Below are 18505 nucleotides of genomic sequence, written 5' to 3' on the forward strand. Positions count from 1 at the left end.
GCTTCATTCATTATCTCATATCAGATAATAGTTCGGTTTTATTACGCTTCGATCTGAACAATTTCTTCGTAGAATGCATCCTTGCTTTAGATATTAATTTATGCCAAATTTCGTATTAATATCTCATCAAATGATATTGTTCTCCATACAAAGATTTGTATTTAGTCGAACAGTATGTATGGCAACTTTATAATATAGCAGTCCAACAAAAGAGCATTTTCTTAGAAGGAAAGAGATGTGTGCAAATTTTAATAAAAATTAGCTAGTTCCTAAGACATAGACTATGTAAACATGCGGACGAACTATCAGCCATGGCTAAATCAACGTAGCTCATCACACTGATCATTTTAGTGGTGGACTTCGTAACTTTATATACCCATTACAGGGCATAATACCATTACTATACTGTGTATATAAAATATATCTGATCGAATTACTCATTCCTCTTACCTCTCACATATCAAATCAGGTAATATGGGTCTGTATACTCTGCCGCAAAAAGCAGGAACTACTTTCAAAGACTGGACAATGGATGAATAAGGGACAGCAACAGGATAGTTTCCTGCGACGCATCGAGCCTGATGGCAGCAGTGTAAGTACAAAAACAACAACACCAATATGTCCATTATACAACTCAATTATATTTTACTCGAATAGGATATCTCGCAGCAGGCCATTGTCGATCCGCATGACACACTGGACAAGCGCCCAAAACTGGAGCGAACGCGCAGCGCGGCTGAAAAAGAGAATCTACCAATGCAACGAACGGGAAGCGTGCTGCGCCGGCAATATTCCCAGCAAGAGACGCCCACAAATCGGCGCATGTCCGCCTCCGACAGTGGCGCAGATGTGAGTCCCGGACAACAGCGCCAACGACCCATGCACCAGCAGCAGCAGCAGCAGACGCAACAACAATATGGCTCGCAAGGTGGACAGCAACAGGCGGGTGGCGGTCAGCGGCCATTTCCTGATGACGATCCGCGCTATTATCAGGTATGCATTTGGAAGAAATCTTTTTTGTAGTAAGATGTTAATTAAGATATTCTAATAAACTTACAGGGTGAACTGGATGGTTTGATGCGTCAACATCCACATCTCGCGCATCCAAGCCAATTACAAAAGCAGCAACAGCAACAATCAGGCTATCACCAGCAGCAGTTGCAGCAGCCGCCACTGCAGCAGCAACAACAACCACATGCACAGCATGCGCATTATCAACATCAGCAACAACAACAACAACACCACCAGCAGCAGCAGCAGCAGCAACAGCAACAACACAAGCACCAGCAGCCAACAGTGTCACAACAGCAGGCGCAACAACGCAATTTACCACCACACCACCAGCAGCATCTGCCGTCTCAACAGCAACAACAAGCGCTGCGCTCGCATATGCAGCCTGGATCCGCACAGGTGTCAGGTGGCATGACGCAGCAACAACAACAGCAGCAGCAACAGCGCCAGCAACAACAACAGCCACTCCAACAACAAAGGCTTCCACATCAACACTCATACAGTCCACAAACGGCACAATTGCCCACGCCACCGTTTAGCGGCGGCCCAAGCGGCGCATCGTACCAGAAACCGGCGCCATTGTCGCGCAATCTCACTATAAGCGGCGGTCATGCCATGGATACGGCCAGCTATCCGCAACAACAACAACAACAGCTTCAGCATCAACAACAACGGCGACCACTAGTCGGTAGCCAATACGGTCCACCACAACAGCGCTCCTTCAGCAGCTCGGAAGAGGAGATACAAGCTCATATGCTAGCGCCATACTCGGCCGAATATAATTACGACGGTGAGTCGGCTCGTTTTGTCCAATTTGCATTTGTTTTCTACTCTCACTCTCTAACTTTGACTCTACAAAGAACACTTGCTATTTGAAACATTTGTGGTTTAACTTAATACAATTGCTCGCACTCACTGCTCATTGAGTATTCGATACAACTTTAATATTCGATTTTATGTTTTGAATTTTTTTGCTCAAAAAATTTATAATAAAGTGATGTTTTTAACATTTTAAATTACTAAATTACTATGCAACAAGTTTCAGTAATTTCCAATTCTATTCAGCAGTATTGTCGAACTTGCTGCTCGCATCAGTCTCCAATAACCACCTCATTGGTTTGTTGTCTCATTCGTTGGCAGTAACCGCTAATATTTGCGAATGCACATTGTTTTTATTTACTTAAAAAACTTATAATTTTTTATTTTTTATTTATTACACTTCCTGCAAATATAAACGGTTTTTATTATAGCACAGATAAACTAGCCAGACTGCGAAAAACTAAGTTAGCTTAAGTTAGACGCTATAAGAGTTTAGTTCATCCATTTGCATTGTATTCCTATCAACAGTTATACTATATATATTTATCAAGCCAGTTATCTGATCACTTTGTATAAAGAACTATGGACTTATGTTTTATAAACTTACTAAGATCTAGCTTATTTGTATGCTAACTTTAATTTAAGGAGCGTATGGCATTCATGAACACATGCTAAGTAATTATAAACCTAGAGAAATATTTATACTAGAGCTCTTATTCAATTCTTGGGCCCGATATATTAGCTTTTCGAGTATTTTTTTTTTTTTTATTGTTTTGGCTTTCTAAGTATGAGTGGAAGATTAATACCGGAGCTTAGGAATGTTTAAGTTATTAAAAATATAATTAATATTAATAGGAGTGTTACGCAGTCATAAAACAGTAATTTTTGGCCGTTCAATATAGAGCACCACGACAGTCAGATCTACGTAACTGGAACGGCCTGAAATTTTTTTTCGGCAAGGATTGTCCTCACAGCAGAAATCCGTAGAGGATTACTCGTAYTTAACGATATTTTTGGCTGCAAAATGAACAACTTGAAAATGTCTATTCTCTAAAACATTTGACCTTAAATATAGTACATCTCAGTAGAACTTTGATATTTACCCAAGGCTCTACAATAAAATAAAAGCCTTTGGCAGCTTCCCTATAATTTAGCCACTAAAGCAGGTGGGATCAAGTCAAGTCTGGAACACGGATCGCTCCCGCTCCCTATTTTGGGAAATCTGGTCTTTCTCTGTCTCTCTATTTGTCTGAGTTTCACAGTGGCTTCAAAAGTTTTTCCCTGCAGGAAATGAAAAAAGCCTTAATTGCCTTCATTATATGTTAGCTGGTACAGCAGATAAGGGTATTATATATCAAGTCTTTGACACGTCTGGTCGCTCTCTCTCTCTCTCCTGATATTTTGGGAGCTTTGGGCTCCTTCTCTCTTTTCCTTTATTTTGGGAGATCTGRTTTCTCTCTCTCTCTTCCTATTTGTCTAATTTTTACAGTGACTTTAAAACTCTATACCTGCAGGAAATGAAAGGAAACACTGAATTTTACTTTTGAGCAGTTCTCTAAGAAACACAAAATTTCGATGCTTTGATAAGTAAAAATCATTATACAACTAATATTCGACACACCTAAGTGCCACAAGATACTAATAAGCTTAAATTTTTGGGCACTAAATTAGAGGCTAATTATCGATCTACAGAAATGTCTTGATTTTGAACTCAAAGACTCATGTTTAATTTCTTGCATCAAAAAGAAACTTCGTGGTCGAATCACAGTGCGTTTAATGGACCTAAAAACTGGTACACACAAGCCGAAAAGTAGTACAAAATAGTCTACGAATCGGTGTTAAAACCACACACATAGTGTCAAACATAACTATACATATAGGTTCCGCGTGCGACAAAAGTGGCAAGAAGGCATGCCTTCACCCCGTGATCCTTAACAATGAGTGTTGCAAAATCGTGTTGCAATGCAAAATGAAGCAGCGAAGAAGCCGAACAAACGAAGTAGGCTATGAGTCCTTGTTGTTGCTGCTGTAAAGTTGTACATCTTTTTGCCGTACGTTGTTCTTCTTGTTGTTGTTTTGTTAACTTTTTATTATTTTTTTTTTTTGTTTTGTTGGTAATTGGTAGTTGGCACTACATGACTGGCTTGCTGGTTGTTGGTAGCTGCTGCCCTCTTCGCTGACCTGAAAACACAATTTGCAGGCGCATAACAATAACAAAAACAAGCAGAAGAACAGCAAAAGTCATAAAATATCTAGCACAACAACAAATACAAATACACAAACCACAAAAACAGTTGTGACCACGGCAAAGCTAGACGACGCTCCTTTGCTGGTTTTGGCGCAATTTTACGCCACAAGCACACGCATATACATGCATACAATACATTTTACATGCACACACACATGCAAACGTTTGTGCACTGCGCCACAAAAAATGTACAAACTTCTTCGGTCGTTGTAACAATAGCTAAACATCAGCGATAGCCACGTCAACTGCAGGCACAACAGCAGCACACAATATGCATTCCATTACATTTATGCATTTGTGAGTGTATCGTGTGTACACAATATTTCGAGATTATTACTTTTTTGCCGTTACTTGCATTCTTACGTTATTTCTTGTATCGAATGCTGAAACATGTTGCCGTTATTTTCCGCTCTTTTTTTTTCTTTTTTTTTGTGCCTTTTTGGTTCTTTCTTCGAACATTTCCTTTGCTTTCGGACTGTGCCAATTTTTGGTTCCTTGCTCTTGGCGGCGCCACCAATATAGCTTACACCATTCGCGCGGATAGCATTTACATTTCTAGGCAACGCTAGATTCATTACGCTAATTAGAGAGCAGCGGCGAAGTGGTCGCGCATAAGACACGCCTACACGCGCGTGTGTGTACGTGTGAAGTTATTGTAATCGTTTGGTGTCAGCGCTTAATTTGCACTCGAAGCCAATGCAAATGCAACTTTTCGCTGTTTCGTTTTTGTTGTTTTCGGCTTTAATGCAGTTCGCGAAAATCGCAGTGGTGTTGCCATTGCTGGAACACACCTACACTCCTTCAATATGTAAGTGTAGATGTATGGGTTTTTGTGTAAACAGTGGCTGTACCATTGCTGTGTGGCTTGTAGTAAAAGTTATTTAATGACTATTTATGGCAGTGACAATTGTTGTTGCACTTCTAACGGTGCTCATACATGCCACAAATCTGCAAGGCATTGCGAACTTACTATCGAGTTGCTGCAGTTGTTTACCGTTTGATAAAATTCAGTGCGAATTAGTGCAATTTTCCTGTCTCTCTCTCATGTTTCGCGAAACAGTGATGAACTCTGGTTCTGATTAATAGAGAAGCGAGGAAAAACTTTCAAACAGCGCTAGCTGTCACAATTTGATTTCGCTCGATTTTGTTTTTTTTTTTTTCGATTGAAAACAAAAAGAAAGTTTTGGAAAATAATATTCTCGTTTTAATTACTATCCCATATACTGTATTATGTAAAAATGCAGTAATAAGTTAGACTCCAAGTAGTACGGAATGAATTTTTTTAAAACAATGGCAACTCCATTATGGCGCAGGAAAACATAATTGTGTGTGAAAGAATAATTAAGACTAAAAGAAAGCCATTAGATGCCTCTCTAGGTAGTTGAAAAAACAGCAAAAAGCATATTGCCAGTTAAATTCAAGCATTGGCTGAACCTCCACATTTTAACCAAGCCACTTATTTGACTGAAAGCAAAACTTTTGTCTTTGTTCGGAAACACGCATGCATATTTCAGTCATCTTCCAAGTATTTGAAATGAGTTTTTCTTTATTAGCTTCCAAAATGTTAGCTAAGTTGAATTAGAATGCGTTATTGAAACTGCGCCGATAGAGAGTTCTGTGAACTTTCAGCCGCCTGCGAGGCTTAATTGATTTTTTAGTAGATTTTGATGACAGTAATGCACTGGCGGCTTCCAAATATCTCTTGCCACAACTTGGACCTCTTTTAAAAGTTCTTTTAGATCTAGTACTTCGAGTATAGCATTTAAACTCGATTCACACTTAGAGTTATTGTGGTTCGTTGCTTGGTGTCTGTTTGCATTTAAGAATATTATAATGGATCATCCCTCTAGAGGAACTTTTTTCAATAGCCTTTTTTGACAGATCTCCTGAGTCGTGTCAAGCTGTCATGTTTTTGTTTTCAACAAGACGGCGCCTCTTCTCACACATCGTGTCAATCAATCATTTATTGAGAAAAGCAGAGAGGCCTTGGAACAAAACATAACGTGTGTCATTCGCCAATAACCAAACGAAATTCTAGAACAGAAAATTGGGCTTTATTGATACACCATTTGAAACGTAGCGGCGGTCAACATTTGAAAGAGATAATCGTCAAAAAACAAATGCCAAATGTTTATTTCCGATGATTACAGACATTCCCCATTAAATTTAAAGTTTCTGTGTTTTTTCTTTAAAAAAGTAGGAAAACTCGAAATGAATCTCCCTTTATAATATTTTATTTCTTTAAAAGTTGTTAACTTCACAGGCTCTGAGGGTAATACATGAATTCAAAAAAATATATGACTGCCGGCTCGCTGGATAACGAATTAATTTGCTTCAGCTCTGTGCTAGATAACCAGGGTGTAATGTCTTTCAAGCAGAATTAGTTATTTAGTGTAAAAAAATTGTACATATCCAAATTTTATTGTCATTCATTATTTTGCCATGCCGTTATCGTCCACACCAAAAAAAAATTCAAATTGTGGAAATGTTGAGCGGGGCGTATGAGTAACTTATAAACTATATCGGAAAAATATGGATTAATGAATTTTGAATGAAGTTGTATGAATGAAGCTCGTCCTCTGACCTAGTGAAATACATAATATATTTTATTACTGCTTTATCTCATGAATTCAATTCATAACTGTCAATTTGACTCCGGAGTGATCGTATATTGCTATCTGTTATCCATTGTCATATATCGAGGAAAAATTTGTGTGAGTCTCTCGGAGTTTCCGCATATCCAAATATTCATTAACTTTCATTTGATAATCGTAGGGTGTCAACTATTTAGACCCACTTTTTTATGGCGACCGAAAAGCATTTTGTCGACATTATTGGTGTTTTCATTCTACATCCAGCATATTCGATGTTCTAGTGGCATCTACCGAATTTTACCAATCACTTACGAGTGGTTGGAACTTCAGATCAATTAAACTCGGCTCTAAAAAGCATTCAATGTACATATAATGAAGTAATGTTATTCTCATATAGAAATTTTAACTCGGATTCGATTTCTTCTTTCAAACATTCATAGTTTTTTGACTTATTTGAGAGTATATTTTTCTTGAACTTCTTTGAATTATGATAGTTACAGTCTAGTTTGTTTATATAGAATACGGTTTTAACTTCAATATGTATGAAAAAAAATCAACTCTAAACTACAAGACATAAAATAAATGAAGAATAGTTGATGTATTCCAAAAATGCACAAAAAATATTAGAAAAGTAGCAGCAATTTCGCTCTACGATCCCCAAGCAGATGCGGAAAGCGCCAATAATTAACGCCACAACTTAACACAACAACTGTGGTGAGTTTAAACGTAAACTCAAATACACCCAACACATTCTTGCACTCACTCAGCACCACTGGAAAGTATGTGACCTAACGAATTGTGCTCACTCCAATGCATGTGGCACATACAGTGGAAAGCTATTACATAGGTACCAGCATGTAGCATATGTTGTGGTAGTAGTATGCTGCTTGTGGCGCGTACGAAACGTAAAGCTTCCAAACATTGACAGTGCGTAGCTTCCAAGTGCCGGCCACCAAGCCCCGCATATATAAGGAATGTCCTCCGCTGATTTAACACCGCAGTCCCGCAGCACAAACATTATTGTCATTGAGTGCACGTTGAAATGCGGCGAATTGGAACGCGCTCGTGTGTGGCGCAATCAGAGCGGAGAGCACCAGTCACGGCGAATTTCAGTGAAAAAAAGTGGAATAAATATTTTCATTGTCATTGGAAGGCAAGTGTTCGTTCATATGAGCATTGTAAGCGCGCTGGTGGTGAATACGCTAGTTTCCTACTATTTTTAATATAAAATAGTCTATGTTAGCACTGATAAACACATAAGCAAAACTATGCGCTGTGTGTAATTATGAATAAATCCGTGTGAGTGAGTTTATATGTTTGTGTGTTTGAGGCAAGTCCTGCTTTTATCAGCGGAACGATACGCATTGCCTTTGTATCCTAAAAGGCAAAGGCACAGTTGTTGGCTTTGTTGCATTTACACAGGCAAAATGTGACGAAATGAATATGTGTGTATTGTGCATGAAGTGGGTTTTATAGTGTGTGCTTTGTTTTCGTTTTATTGCAGCATATTCACATATCAGTCAATCAAGCCCTCCATAACGTGTGTGATTGGCATGCCACTGCTGTCCATTAACGTTTAAGTGTGCATATTTATAATGTAAAGACCCATTTAATATCTAAATTGCGGAAAAGTGCTGTTAGTGAAGATGAAATAAAGAATGTTGCACAGAGTTCAATGACTCGACACTAAAAACTTCTTGAAGAAGTTTTTTGTTTCGAAACTGGTAAGTAGCTTGTTGTCTACTAGTTGACAGCAAATTTAGCGCTACTTTCAAACTTGAAATCACCGTAATTGTGGATTTTTGAAATGCCTACAGAGAAGACGTAGTTGTCTGAGCTCTCAAGCGGCGCTTATATTGTAGCATAATTGCATCCTTAGAACGCCTCATGCTGCCTAAAATACATATTTTTAGCTCATAAATCGTGCATTGTGCCGATGCCACCTTACAGTGACTGCAATCTATAGCATTTTTCAAGTTAGTCTGTCCTCCTTTTTTACAAAAAGTATTGAATGTTATACACTTATCACATTTTATTGTCTTTATAAAACTTTCGCTATTCAGCCTCAAGCAATGTCGACTGTAAAGTACATTACTTGGCAAGCTGACCCACATTACACGCTCGAAATGGGCTCTCTTTCAATTAGCGCACAAGGATGTCAACGACGGTGAAGCCAATGGCCAATAGCCAAACGCCGCTGCGTATGTATGCAGTAACAACAACAACAGCGCAACATTCAAAAAAAATTTTCTAGCAATAAATATAAGAACAACAATAAGACAAACAAGCAGCAGCTGAAAGCAAAGCATTCACAATAGAGCGCATTTCCAGCGAAACGACTAAGAAACGGCACAAGAACGAAACGGACACGAAACAGAAACAATTGAATGACAGAAACAGCAGCTTTAGCAGCTTTACATGCGCGTACAAGTCATGCGACGAATGCTAAACGAAGCGCTTGCAACAGACACACAAAGCAGCGACGAGCCAAATACCCACCAGTTTTGTTGATGTTGTTTTTGTTGCAACATTTGGCCGAAATAATTCATATGCAAACGAAGCGTTTGTTGTTACTGCTACTACATGTCATTTATGTGACTGCGCTTGTGTGTGTGTGTGTGTGTTGGTTTGTGATAGCGTGGCTATATTTTTAGTTGAGGCAGCTCGTGGAAGCGTTGCCGTGGAATGACACTGGAAGTGCATAAAAATATTCTGCCACAGCTTTTAGCAAAATCGAAATGAAATTAGTTTTCGATGAACTTCAAAACGGTGTAAACATTTTGGGCGAGCTTACAATGCGCGCATCAAGCATTCAAGTATTGAAGGGACTGAGCGTTAGAAAAAAAGCAGCTTTGCGCACTCAATAAAATAAATTCAATGCAATTTCTGTGAAATATTTATACAGCAAATAGCAACATCAAGCCAGCGAGCAACATAAAGCAGCTAGCATACAACAGATTTCGCTGCGTGCGCTGTGAGCCAAGCGTACGGCGTAGCGTATGAGTAACATATAAATTGTATCGAATATTTCGTGGCGCTGCAATATGTGTGCGTTACGCGTGACAGATGTTGCCTGAAAAGTGTTAAAAATTATTAACTAATAACAAAAATGCTACAGTGTTGTTGGTTTTTAACAAAGATAATGCTTTGTAGTTGCGTGCTTATATACAAAAATGTGCTGGGAAATATGTATTGTAAAGTGTTTTCGCTAAATGTCCTTGAGTTGACGGGCATTCAGAAGGTGGCTCATGGCAAGCAGCACCACACATGAAATGAGCAGGCCTAGGGTTACACTTTACGCACAAAAAGGTGTAAAACTATATGTATCTAAACATATAAGCATGTATATATTGAATATAAACCAAAAATATGTGCGCAGCAGTGTTGACTAGACTAAACTAAAAAAAAAAAAAATTAAAAAAAAAAATTATTTTGGTATTTGTTAATAAATACTTGTGCTGGAAAACGACATGCAAAGCGCTAAAGTTAAGCAATCTTACAAAATGCCAATGAAGTGAAATAAAAATGAACAAAAATCAATGCTCAATGTAGTGAACCAAAACGGCGAACACGCGAAACTAGCAATAGCAACCAATAAATCTAATGAAAGGGGGTAAAAAGTTACAAAAAAATTTGCTTAAAAGTGAAATCTAATAAATTAAAAGTGTAAATAATTAAATAAAGCATGCTATTTAAGCAAAATCTAAACCAAAAAGTGCGCAAAATTATATTATACTGCTTACGCTGTATAATTCTAAGCAAGTGCACCTAGCAGCTGTCGTTCCTAGCGCAAGGAAAATCAATGAAAGCAATCAATTTTGCGCGTCGTCCCGTCAATTTCTACTGTTTTTCCAATTCTACTTAATTTTGATTGTGTTGCTGCCGAGTTCGTTGCGCTAATTCGCTCGACGCCAGTTAATTAAAGCGCTGCGTACACCCACCCCCGCTCAACCTCGGTTATGCACAATATATTTACAACAATAAATTAAATAGTTAATAATAGTTTTTCAAAACAGTAAACTCCATTAAAACTCTGATATTGAAACTAGTCCCGATTTCCTTTAAATTTGCCACCAATACATATGCTGCGTTATTGCCATATGCTCGCTGTCGCTCACAGCACAAATATAGAGGTCACCTACTCCACGACTGCGGCGTTCAGCATAGTTTATAGCATGAGTTACTGATTTCTTTCTTCACTCCTTTATGCCGTGTTTCGCTATGCATAAACTCGCTTCCTGCCACTTGCCAGTTTGTTGTATTGGGTTGCTCCATTTACGTCCTACGCCAGCTGGCATACTCGCATACGTGTGATGACTTGTAAAAATAACTCACATGTACACGAAAACACGCATACACACACACAAATTGCTCTACATGCATCGTGTGTGTTTTAACACGCATATACAATACGATATATGTATATATATATTTATATACGCTCACACACACACTGTTCGCGTCTCAGCGTCGTGTTCGTATTGCACGCTTGACTGCTTTGTGTTTCTTCCTAAGGTCATCCGCATTCTCTAACCAGCCACTTTTCTACCGCCCACCAATGGCACATGCCACATGTCGCTTTTAGGCATGGCAAAGCGTGGAAAATCTGATGACTCCGTCGTCTTTATGCATATATGCGTGTGTGTGTGTATGTGTGTGTGTGTGTAATATTAACATTTTATTTGAGTTGGAGCTGTTAGTTGCTTTACTTAGAAACCTCTTTGTTAGCTGCTATATAGGTGCACACTGCAGCTTTTCCCTTACTACTGAGATCTCTTTAACTTTAACTTTAACTCAATTCAAACTCTAACTCGGAGTTCTAAAAAATTTTTGATCCCAGCTTCTGGTACCCTCTGCCTACACATTGTCTTTGTATTTAGTGTTTGAGATCAACCAATTTTCATTTGCTGATACCAACAATGCTACCCTTACCGTTATAATGTCTGTATAAAAAGTATTAGACCGGCGTCAGAAGCAGTGCAAGTTCGTTTATAGTATCTTTTGTCGAGATTACACGGTCTATGACTGAAAGGGCTATCAAAAAAGAAATCCACTCTCACCACCATCTGAGAAGTGTCTATTTTCGGCTATAGCCTACCGTTTCTCTATATCTTTGCAAATCTGATGAGATTTAGCTTACTCACAGTTCCTGTATAGATGTCTAATATGAGCAGAAAATAGCAAGACTTTTTTCATAATTTGAAAAAATTGTTAATTTACTCACCAAAATCTATATCATCCCCCTCAAAGTAACCACCTTGATCCCAATACACTTGTGCCAACGTTTTTTCCAATTGAATGTCAGAAGTCGCACGGAGCTAAATATGTCGAATATGGTGGTTTCGGCACGTTATTGATTGAAAGTTTTCCGAAAAACTCACAAAGAGTCAAAGAGTTGTCGGCCTTTAATTCCGGCCTCTGTTTACGAATAACTTTGCGCAAACGACTAGTATTTCTTGTTGCCAGTTTGTCTGATTGAAATGAATTCGGAGTGCACCACACTTCGATAGTTGAGGAAAACTGTCAACATAATCTTGATTTTTGACCTGCTCTGACGTAGTTTTGCAACTTCGGCTCAACTTTGCCACGATATTCAGTCGATTGATCTTCTGTTTCTCAGTTGTAAGCATAGCTCCAAGTTTATGCACGAATTCCTTTATTTTATTGACGTGTTGATCATCAGTTGATGTGGATGGCACTCCTGTTCGTGGTTCGTCGTCAACGCGTTCTTGATGCTCTTTGAATAATTTGTACGGAATCAAACACACTTTCTCGCATCAAACAATTATCACCGAAAGCCTGTCAACACTCTAAACGTTTCGGCATAAGAAATTTTTATCCGCACACAAAATTTAAAGGATCTTCCTTGTAGAATAATTTTACTCAGCGTAAAAATCGCCGAATGCATTTAAGTACTTCAGAAAGACAAGCGAATACTAAGCACTAATTATTGTTTTGGTGTGACATTTGTCACAGATGTCATTGGTACTCATACCTAGCTAGGAAAAATATTTCGACAAATGGGTGTTTGTGCGAGGTGTGAAGTAAGTACACTTGTCGAAAGTTATCAACGTCAAGTGTGAGAGCTCCATAACCAACATATATTTTAACCTCAATGGGCCGTTCAGTTCTCTAGCTTGTCAGTAATTTGCCTTAAAATAACATTTCGAATGATATCCCAATATAAAGTTTACAATCCACAGAAGTTATCGTAAACAGGATAAAGCTGAAGCCTGACTTCTCCATTTTCCTGGTTTCTATGATACACATGTAAACATTTCTTGGAATAATTCTATAAAAAGTGTGCACCTAATAGTAAACAATTATAGAATACATTTTTTTTTTTTTTTTTTTTTTGAAATGCGAATAATCATAATATTTTTTAACCAGCTAGGTTAAAATATTCCTGGAAAGCTACTTTAATATCCAAATAACTGCGTATAAAACCACTAAAAAACAACAAAACTATCGCATAAAACTACAGTAAGTTTCATGAAAGGTATTTACACTCGAAAAACAGCAACACTGTGAAGTGCGTATATTCCAAAAAATGCTATAAAAACGCGCGAAAATCGTTGATTAAAAACAAATGCAAATTTTTTAACCAAAAACCTAAAACATTGCTACTTTGGATATAAAAAGCGCAAGGTAGGTCGAAACAACAATAAAAACTCTCTTTTAAACGCTGTGGCAGCATTATTAAATCATATAAAATAAATTTGACCGCTACATACATATTTACCTATATATTAATATTTAAATTTATGTCGAATACCAAATGTTTTGTTGTTTTTGTACACCAACAAATAGAAAAGTGCTTATGCCTGGAAACAAAAAGAACAGAACACGCTTACTTTGCATTGCTGTAAACGCCTCAATGCCAGAATTGCACACAACTACAAAAACAACACACAACAAAATTTGGAAAACCAAAAAAAAAATCAGAAAAAATTTCACAACACAAAAAAATGACTAAAAGAAGCAAGTCATGGCACACAAAGAAACATCCCAATAATCACTTATTTGTTGTCATTAACGCCGCCATCAGAAAATAAATACATCTGTATCAAAAAACAAAAAAAAAAAAATTAAAAAAAAATAATAATAGTAATAACAAAAGCAAACAATAATTAATACCAAATGTAAACGAAATAAATCAATAGCCAAATAAAGACACGAAAACTAAAATCATAGCCACAACAACAAAGCAAAGTTTTAACACAATATTTCATGCATTGATACCGCCATACCAGCACCAGCACACATACAAACCCACATGCATATTTACATAAGTAGCTCCATATACTCGTATATACTAGACAAGCTATATACTAGCGCTAAAGTTACGGAGTATATACATATACATAAATATGCTGGCATCTACATATGTATGTACATTTATCAGTTAATAAACAATTATGTAGCTTTGTAGTCGTAGCTGAGACAATGTATGCGAGAGAGAATCAATAGAATACGCTACGAATGATTTGTGTGCACCACAAAGCGCCGCTAAGCAATGCGAAAGTACATAAGCGCACAAAACAGTAAATACAATGCACCAGCGCATACATGCAAACAATCTTACACACAACTGGCTCAGCCTTTTAGACAAGTACTAGCAAATATTTAAATTTGTATGCATTTCTAAAGCACCGTTAGCGACAATTTTAGATAGATTCTGTAAAAGTGTTTCAATATGCGTTTGAAATTTTTGTATCCTTAACCGCATTACTGCACTTTTACCACGGTATAGTTCAATTGTTTAAGCAGACCTTGTTAAATACATGATTAATTTCTATTTGAAACGCTAACCGAGACTCATTTTCGAAGAGTTGAAAAAATTATCATATTTTATGCAAATCATCGTAATTCATTCAAACTTGTGTGGTTCACTGACATCTCATCTTATCACATTCACACGTTTTTGATTGGGTTGTTCAACTCGAGAGATTCAGTTTCCATTTCGTCACTTTATATTACTCAGTCAACAGAAATCGATTATTAAAACATACATTAGAGATAATATCAACTCTGAAATGTTTCCAGGACTACAGGGGTTCGTAAAAGGCATCTAGAACCCCTTGTATCGCTATGGTGTTAATTTTCACATTTTATGAATGAAAACATGTATGAAAAATTCTTTAACATGAAAATAAACAGTAAGTAGATTTTCAAAAAGCTTTGATACAAAGCCAACAATGATACTTTTTCTCCCCCTTAAGATATACAGTTTGACTCTTAGGAACTATTTTATTGAGGAATATAAGCGATTTGGATATAAGCATTGACTATGAAGCGATCAATTAATCGCAACTGGTTTGAATACTTTGCCGCTGAAAAATTCTACATCACCACCCTATGAACTCGAATTGTAGTTCCTTTTTTTGAAAAGGGAATAAGAAGAAAGTTTGCTGCCACTAAGTTAGCGATGGGTTTATTGCTCTGGAGTGTCGGCTCCTTCAGAGAGTGGCTATATGCGCTCAATACTTAACTTGTTTAAGGCTGGTTAAAGATATTCTAGCCTCGTTATGGCAATGGCAGCGAGTTATTTTATGATAACATTAGTATAGGCGCCACGCCAGGTAACTGTTAAGCTGATTAGACTAGAGCCCTGCCCCGCTATCAATACAATGAGAACTGATCTGTGCTCCATGCTCTTCGTGCGTTCTTCAGCTAATAAATTGGGTGGGTTTAGCGAAAGCTTGACCAACGCTGGACCACCACTGGTTCATTCGCTGTTGCGAAATTTTTTTGACTCAAGATCGACCGAGGTACACGCTATAAGCTTGAAAATCTTACCGCATCCCGGCTGCAGAAAATGGATGGAAGAAGACGCAATTCAACCCTTGATTTCCCCGCGTTTGTGACCTTCAACATTGGGTAGCTCATATTTTCAGATATCCTACAATGCTGATAGGGAATTGAAATTAAACACCAAAGCAAATTTGTACTGGCCATAGGGCGCTCTGAATTATAAATTCAGATGCAGAAGTTCTATTGTTATGGCCTCTCTAAAAAAATTCGTTAAAGATAATATAGTTGTGGGTTGCATTATATCATGTAACCTCGGTATAAGAAAAGTTTTCAAGCTCCAAAAAACGAAAAAAAAAATGTTTTTTATTCACACTTATAGAAATATTTAGATAAAAAAACGTCATATATATATATATGTACCTACATATCGATTATAAAATATACCGACATACTATTCAACTAAGAATATTTGGCAGACTTATCTATCGATTTTATACCTTCATCTAGATTCTAATTGTTCTCGAAGTCTTCCCACCAATCTATTCTTACTGAAGCCCAACTTGTAGCAATTTTTTCCAATCAGAAACTTTTATTGATTTTATTTAAAAAGGCACAATTCTTTGTTCAACAGAAGAATTCTTACTTTCTACCACTTACTAAATGCGCCTATGAATTTTTCATTGAAATCAATCGACCGTTCAGCGTGCGGCGCAGACAAGAATTACACGTTGCATTTAATTGATTTTTTTCCTTGGATTCTAAGGTTGCATGGACGGCCAGCAGTCAATGCTGTAACCGTCGCATAACATTTGTCTTAAGACAACATTTACGCCCACACGCAATCGCAACGGTGAAAGTACGAAAGTATGTAGAAGTCGCACAGAAAAAGTGGAAAAAACTCTTGCCATGGCATTAAAAGTATGCCACAACAACAGCAAGAATAGCACAAATTAAGAAAAAACACACAAACACGCAAGCCAAATAACAGCGACGAGGTTAAAGCGAAGGCAGGCGATGGACACGAATGTAAACGAAAATGCTAAATCAACGAAAGTGCTGAATGTGGAATAGAAGAGACATGGGAAAGCTGTAAACGTAAACGAAATCGCATTTATACCAATTTTATAATGATAAAATAAAACCGAACGACATACAAACAGAAATACCTGCAAATAGACAGTATACATTTAGTCATGCGCGTTCATTTCGATGAACCTCTATATTTGTCAATGTATTTGTGCGTGTGAGTGTGTGTGTCTTCAGCTGTATGTGTAAAGAAGCCCACGGCAAATTACCCATCTGTCAAGCAAATAAAACCAACTAAAAAACTATTTTGTTTGAGGAATATTTCATCATGACATCGGTCAACCAATCGGGTTTTGTGATGAAAACTTGTGAGATTTAACTGTTTTATAAAGTTTTATATTTACTACAAAATCAACAACTAAGTTAATAAAATGAGTCATAATTAAATTACTCATAATAAGTAATTTAAGGAAAACATTCACAAAGTTTTTTTCGCCTGATTATACCTTAAACAGGGTATATTACGTTTGTCATGAAGTTTGCAAAACCCAGAAGGAAGCGTCGGAGATCCTATAAAGTATATACATATATAAATGATCAGTATGTTGAGCTGAGCCGATTTAGCCATGTCCGTCTGTCTGTATATATAGAAATAGTCCCTCAGTTTTTAAGATATCGTTTTGAAATTTTGCAAACGTAATTTTCTCTTCAGAAGCATTTGTCGGAACTGCCGATATCGGACCACAAGAACATATAGCTGCCATATAAACTGAACGATCGGAGTCAAGTTCTTGTACGAAAACTTTTGCATAACGAACCTAGTAGTCTTCAATCTGTTACGGTTTCAGTGCTGAAATTCATCATATTATTATTTAAGCTCCATTAATACCTCAATATAGAAAAAGATATTGCACCAAAGCTTAAAGTTGAACTGCTAATCCCGCCTCACGGGTAAGTTCAGGTTCAAAGCAACAATAACGGCGAATATCAAAAGAGCCAGCAACGAATGACCAAATGGCATATGGAGATCAGAAAAACCTTATGTGAAATGTGAGGTCTCCGAATGAAGGCACAGACGAAAATCAAGCATGTATAGAAATATGTATGTACCTGCATACGTACATATTGTGGCCAGTATCCATGGCCCAGTCTTTGGCTGACTTTGGTCACGACACCACAAAGGCGAACAAAATAATAAATTTGCATTGTTGTTGCGTTTGCAGCCAAAATAAAATATAACCAGAAAATAGCAAACGAGAATCAAAACTGAAAGAACAAGCTTAGATATATGTATATGTACTTATAAAAAAGTGAAAGTAAATAGTGACAATGAAATAATATATGAATAAAGAAAACACCTGCCTGAATACATGATGATGCTTTGCAAAATATATGCAGCAAACGACCACAAAAGAAAAATATCAGAGCGAAAACGTGTTGAACGAAATGTAGATATTTCTTTTTTGGAATTTAGCAAATACTATATACCTAGTATGCTTTCTATGGCAAACACGGCAAATTAATTTAACTTGGAATTACTTGACGAACTGGTAAGAGTAGGGCATATAGGAATATGATTAAACCGGATCCAAAACTTGAAGAGAAAATTTATTTCCTTCAAAAAAGTGATCGTTGCGTAGATACAATTCTGTATTGCAATAATAAAATAGTCTAAACAATTTCTTTTTTTTTTTAATTCTTTCTAGTTCAAACGAAACTTGAAATTGAAGCGTGATTAATTCACGTCGCATTATTTCGTCTTTCTCACAAACAATTTTCAATTAGAACAAGTAAGGAAGGGCTAAGTTCGGGTGTCACCGAATATTTTATACTCTCGCATAATAAAGTGATAATCGAGATTTCAGGCGTGGTTGTGAACCGATTTCACCCATATGTGGTACATGTCACCATCAGGGTATTGAGAAAATATTATATACCGAATTTCATTGAAATCGATTGAGTACTTCCTGAGATATGGTTTTTGGTCCATAAGTGGGCGACGCCACGCCCATTTTCAATTTAAAAAAAAACCTGGATGCAGCTTCCTTCTTCG

At 37.2% G+C, this 18505-nt stretch overlaps 1 protein-coding gene across 1 annotated transcript in view; it reads left to right on the forward strand.

Moving 5' to 3' along the window:
• The first annotated feature begins 1283 nt into the window (after positions 1–1283).
• The window catches only part of LOC108976626, a 60894-nt gene continuing 43672 nt past the window's right edge, over positions 1284–18505 (forward strand). The window contains exon 1 of the mRNA XM_018945853.1: positions 1284–1801. Within this exon, the coding sequence (XP_018801398.1) occupies positions 1390–1801 (412 nt within the window). The 5' untranslated portion in view covers positions 1284–1389. The remainder of the gene's footprint in view (positions 1802–18505) is intronic.

The sequence above is a fragment of the Bactrocera latifrons genome, unplaced genomic scaffold (assembly GCF_001853355.1).
Source record: "Bactrocera latifrons isolate USDA-ARS-PBARC rearing strain unplaced genomic scaffold, ASM185335v1 scaffold_79, whole genome shotgun sequence".
Lineage (NCBI taxonomy): Eukaryota > Metazoa > Arthropoda > Insecta > Diptera > Tephritidae > Bactrocera > Bactrocera latifrons.